The 6,000-nt window shown below is 35.3% G+C and overlaps 1 protein-coding gene across 1 annotated transcript; it reads left to right on the top strand.

Moving 5' to 3' along the window:
• The first annotated feature begins 2,757 nt into the window (after positions 1–2,757).
• On the top strand, positions 2,758–3,616 carry LOC120634332 (protein lethal(2)essential for life-like). The gene has a single exon (XM_039904845.1). It carries the CDS (start codon positions 2,813–2,815, stop codon positions 3,302–3,304), a length of 492 nt encoding a protein of 163 aa, XP_039760779.1. The 5' UTR covers positions 2,758–2,812; the 3' UTR covers positions 3,305–3,616.
• The last annotated feature ends 2,384 nt before the right edge of the window (positions 3,617–6,000 follow it).

Below are 6,000 nucleotides of genomic sequence, written 5' to 3' on the forward strand. Positions count from 1 at the left end.
ATGTAGAGTAGATATTTTTATACTATTTGTGACAAAGTCAAAGTCAAAGTCAAAGTCAAAGTCAAAGTCAAATATATATTTATTCAAGTAATAGATGGAAATTTTGAATAGGCGTACATTACACGAGAGGATGGCGATAACCATATTCGTAAACTTATAACTAAAGCTACGAGGGTTCCAAACGCGTCCTGGTCTAAGAAGAAACCCACAACAAAATTAGCCGGATGTTATTTTTTGTTATCACCCTCATCTCACATTGTCATTTAAACTTATTAGACGAGCAACCTGGTTAGAGCCATAATTCACACCCAAGCATTTTTATCGATCGTCCGGGGACATACTACCGACTTTTTCATTTATCTCATAGATTTAAGAACATACAGAACCCTCATTCAGCTATTATTGCATGCAGTACATTGTGACCAAAAATGGTGAAAGATCCCCGCGCACTTCTCACGTCGCAGCCGGGTAATGTTGCTAGCTCACAAACTTTTCCAATTTACAACCAACTTACAACAAGGAGGAGGTTCTCAATTCAACTTTATGCTTTGTATACTTGTTACTTAACTACTCCGCCAATAATTATCAACCGATTTTAATGTTTCTGTTTTTGTTTGATAGGTTTTATCTAACAGATTTATTGGAGGAATCCTTTTTTTTTTTTTATTAACGATAGGCCAGCGTTTGACGACAATCATGCCCGTTAGAAAGCAATGATGAGGTTGGAGCACGCTTGCCTAGAAAAAGCCTATTCACTCCGCGTGTTGATGGGATATCAACCACATAAGGATGCCACCGCTCTCGGTGTCTCGCTGTTCTGTGGTAGAACGGGGAAGGGGGAACAAGATTGTGAAGTTCCTGAGCACACTCACCGAAGTATATCCGGTAAAAAACCGAAGAAAACCTGGAGAAATTTAGGTGAATCTTCAAATATTATAGGCCTATAACAATGGTTAAGTGGAACTGCTGATAATTGACCATTCATGGCCACAGGAACTATACAATAGTCAGGTCTCGGGAAAAGTAGTATCTTTTAAAAGGATATGATTAACATTTGGCTATTATAACTGAAATAATTGCAAAGCTACCCACTAAAAAGGCGATCCTCAAAGCGATTTTGATGGGACTTTCAGAGTAGGTAGGGCATTTTACAGAGCTTAACATAAGCCACTTTTATATTTTGGAAATCTTCCCCAAACAAAGATATAATAGGGGTTGAAAAACTGTATGAGTGAGCCAGGTTTATAGTTAGGGACTTTTAAATTTAAGGTTAGATTGTGGTTCTTATTTCTACACGATTCGGTACCTACATTTTCTCATTAGGAAAAATATTGACAGTTTTATAAAAAAAATTAAGTATGTACTTATATGTTTAATTTCCTATTTATTTTTTACAATTTTTGATTATTATTTGAAAAAATATAATTTTATGTATTATAAACATAACGTTATCTAGATATTAGTGGGTGTTTAGATTGTTTTTTTTTTTTTTATAATTAGTAATTTATTTTGATATTTCCTCCAAGTGTAGGTTAAAACACTAATATTTAGACATTCAAATTACAATATTTTATTTCCGTTGGAATCAGCTCTCGTCTCAGAAACCCCCAGAAACCCCCAGAAACCCTCAGGGTGTAGTATTTCGGATAAAAGTTTGTATGGGATAATTGTATTTATTAGAAATATTGTAACGCAGACGAAGTCACGGGCACCCACTAGTATTATATAACACTACAATATGTACCTCGTATGTATTGTATTGATTAGCATGTTCAACTACGTAGGTCCAGGGTTCGATTCCTGGGTCGGAAAAACTCAGATTTATATTATTTTTGTTGTTTCTTATCTACCTTGCCAGTATCACAAATTGCTAAGTACCGTGGTACCTATCGACATAGCATTTCATTCAAAAGATATTTATTGTGTATGTCACTATAAATATACTATATGTAAGGCTATATTATTATGCTATGTAATAATATAATCAATGGATTCAGGGCATAATAATAAATGGCCAACGCTTAGGTTGGTTTGTAATGGCAATTTATAATATTAATTTATTTGAATTAAGAATATATATTAAGTGTAATATAATATGTTTTTTTTAACAAAACGCACTAAAAGAATTCGTTCAGTGACATCTATTGGCAAAGTCAAAGTCAAAGTCAAAGTCAAAAATATCTTTATTCAAGTAGGCCCACAGGTGGCACTTTTGATGCGTACATAAGAATTACACGGTAGTGAGATGATGGCGATGACCACATTCGTAAACTTAAATCTAAAGCTACGAGGGTTCCAAACGCGTCCCGGTCTAAGAAGAAGCCCACAACAAACTTAGCCGGGTGTTTTTTTTTTTTTTTGTTATCACCATCTCACAATGTCATTTTAAATTATTAGAAGAGCAACCTGGTTAGAGCAATAATTTACACCCAAGCTTTTTTATCGTTTACGTAGTCCTTTATACTGTAATAGGACTTTTCTATAAGCTTACGTTTAATACAAACTTTGAACTTTTTAAGAGACATCTCCAAGATGACAGTGACATCTATCGAAAGGTTGACAAAATAAAATTAACGCGGTACGTCTACTCGCCGCTAGATGGCGCTGTTACTGCAACCGTTCAGCATTGGACAATGTGCTTGTAAAATACGAGAGTATTCTCGAAAGTTCTCAGGCATGCGCGACGCCAGCAGGTGGCGCTGGTCGAACTATATAAAGGCCGCGCGCTCGCTGATTGGCTGTCATTTTCCAACGGAATCTGGGAGATAACAGACTAGAGAGCGAATCAACCAAGACTACGACAAAAAGAAAAATGTTCGGCCGACAATTCGACGGTAAAAAGCACCGGAAATCACAAAATGAGTTGCGAGCGTTTTACCAAATCGTTCCAAAGGGCTATTTCGACAGCATCGACTCCGAATTTGGTCGCGTTGCAGATATAATAGAACGCGTAGCCTTGAAGGAAAGTCATGTGTCCGATTACAACAAATTCCAGGTGAATGTCGACGTGCAGCACTTTAAGCCGGAAGAAATCTCCGTGAAAGTTCTGGATGGATACATTATTATTGAATGTAAACATAACGAAAGAGAGGACGCCCACGGCTTTGTATCCAGGCATTTCTTGAGAAAGTATCCGCTGCCGGCAGGTTGTCTACCCGACACTGTGGAGTCCAGTCTTTCCAGCGATGGCGTGTTGACGGTGACAGCGCCAAGAATTCTAGCAATGCCTTCCTCGGGTGAACGGATTGTGGTCGTAGTCAAGACGGGACCGGTTCGGAAGAAAGATGGACCATTCTGGATGTAAATTATATTTTAGTATTGCCCCTTCTACTATTTTATACTGCATACATAAATTGTTTTTTTTTTTCAAAACTACACTGTTATAAAATCTGCTAAAGTTTTTACCTTGTAATAGTTTAGTAAACTTTTTTTTATTGTTAAAGACTGAACTGTACTTTACTTCCTGCCTAAGTTAGTTTTAAGAAATAGGTAGGTTTTTTTTTCGATATATTTTAATTAAGAATTTATATTAAGTGTAATATAATATGTAAAATATGATGTATGTAAATTGGTAGGTAGGGATGACCTACCTACAATAAATATTTAAATTTCAAAACTGTGTTTCTTTTAATTAGTCAGACCTTTAACATTGAAAATATAATAGAATTTACAAGATGGTAATGACATGTACGGTATCTACGTTCAGACAATTTTTTGAAAACGAAAAGAGACTTATTTTTTGATAGGTAGACAAATAAAGTTTTATCATATAATTCATTATCTGTTTTTTATTTTATAACTTATCTATCTATAAAGTATAATTAATTCCTTTACCTATCTGCATATTTTAAAGATCATTTACCAGGTAGGCAAGTAGGTATCTTAATATATTTTTGACCGGAACTCGAACCGTACAAAAGCCGTTTTATTCAAATGTTCGTAGGTTACATAAAAGGGTTTTTACTATATAGGAACATATTCCTAGTCCGAATTATAAAAAACGTAGAAAAGAGTTCAGTACTTGGGTATTACGTTTGACCTTTCGTAAAGACAGATATAAAATGCATAGGATATAAATCAATGTTGCATCGTCTATAAAGCGCAGGTCCAACCAACATGTACAAGCTAGAGCTCAAAATATAATGGGCGATCCATACAGATCTCTATTAACGACCGTTTCTATATGAAACATCACAACAAGGAAACATCTCGCATCTCAACTTATAACGGTCACTCGTATCTAGATAAGGCTAAAACGTGCAGATTCCAGAATTAATTGACACCTCAGCTACGATATCTCAATTTATAATGGTCACTCCTTTAAAAAAGTACAATTTACCAAAATATACAGATACCTCTCCTGGCAAATATCAATTTATAATAGCCAACATTTAAATGAGTATGAAGCTACCATGATAGCCTGACACCTCACCTGTGCTCATATTTGACGTCTCAATTTATGATGGATTATCGTGCAAAAGCTTGAACGCACCAGTTGAAGTTGATTCCACCCCTAGTCGGTGGGAGTGCCATCCCAGTTCCCACACAAATAAACAAGTAGTATTGATTTATCGGAAAACGACGACCTTGAACTGACATTGCACAGGATGCATCCCTGAATTATTTTAACATAAGACTTCCCTTTACACGTAGAAGTGGTGAATACTGAAGTTTTCAAATACTCAAATACATGACACGTTAGCGTATAGCACAAAAATAAGTAGGTTAATGGTAATACACTGTTTCAATAACATAAGCTAAATTTGAAACATCTGATTATCTACGTGTATTTATGCAATAAATGTAATTATTATTTTTATAATAATTATTATAGGTATATAGTAATAAGAGCATGACTATACTTTAAAACAAAGGTAAAAAAAAAATTATAAAATAAAAACGAGCGTACAAAACGGGCCTTGGTCAAAGAATCCCAAAACAAACCTCTGACGGCCTCCCTGGCGCAATGGTGAGCGCTGTGAATTTAAGTAGGAGGTCGTTGGTTGGTTGGTATTTTTTTTATTTCTGAATTTTCTCTGGTCTGCTCTGGTGGGAGGCTTTGGCCGTGGCTTGTTACCACCCTACCGACAAAGACGTGCCGCTAAGCGATTTAGTGTTCCTGTGAGATGTCGTGTAGCAACCGATTAGGGGCTATGACCATACTCCCTAACAGGTTAGCCCGCTATCATGTTAGACTGCGTCATCACTCAGAACTAGAGATTAGAGTCAAGGAGTAACCTGTGGTAGGTTTACTTAACTAGGTTTTTTATCACCATCTCACAGTTATTTAATGTTTAGCTATGAAGTTAGAATTCATACCGAAGCTTTTTTATCACACACATACAATCCTTAATATTATACTAGGCATTTTCTATAAGTTTACATTTTATATAAACTTTGAAGTTATCGAGAGACATCTCAAGGATTTCATCTGGTAATTTGTTATAAAAATATATACAATTACCCTTAAATGATTTACTAATTTTATGCAGCCTAGTAAACTGCACTACAAGTTTATTTGTACTTCTAATTTGAATAAGAGCATAAGAATATATAACTTATTGCCTCCAGGTTTCCGTGACTTACCACTTAAACGCTTTACGAGGGATCTCTGGCTGTGGTTTTTGAATAAGTGTTATTATTCAGTAAATGAAATGTTGTCTACGAATAAATATATAATGTAGCCTCTACGCACGTTTCGCTCCGAAACCGGAACATCCTCAGGAGATGTTGACTTTACAATGAATAATTGTTAAAACACTTAACAATTATTTGGTGTGGAGCATAAGGATTGAAGAAATTATAACACCATACAGATTCTGCTGCTGTTCCCGGATTATAGCAAATTAAGCTTAATTTCATAATATATTATAGACTTCCGCAAAGTAACGCCTTTTTCTATCCAAGTGTTGCTTTGTTTATATGCGATGTTTATTTTGCTTGGACCGTCAATTATTACTGTAAAAAAAATGCCTTTTATGTTTCTTCATTCATTATCAA

Source organism: Pararge aegeria, chromosome 2 (assembly GCF_905163445.1).
Source record: "Pararge aegeria chromosome 2, ilParAegt1.1, whole genome shotgun sequence".
Classification (NCBI taxonomy): Eukaryota; Metazoa; Arthropoda; class Insecta; order Lepidoptera; family Nymphalidae; genus Pararge; species Pararge aegeria.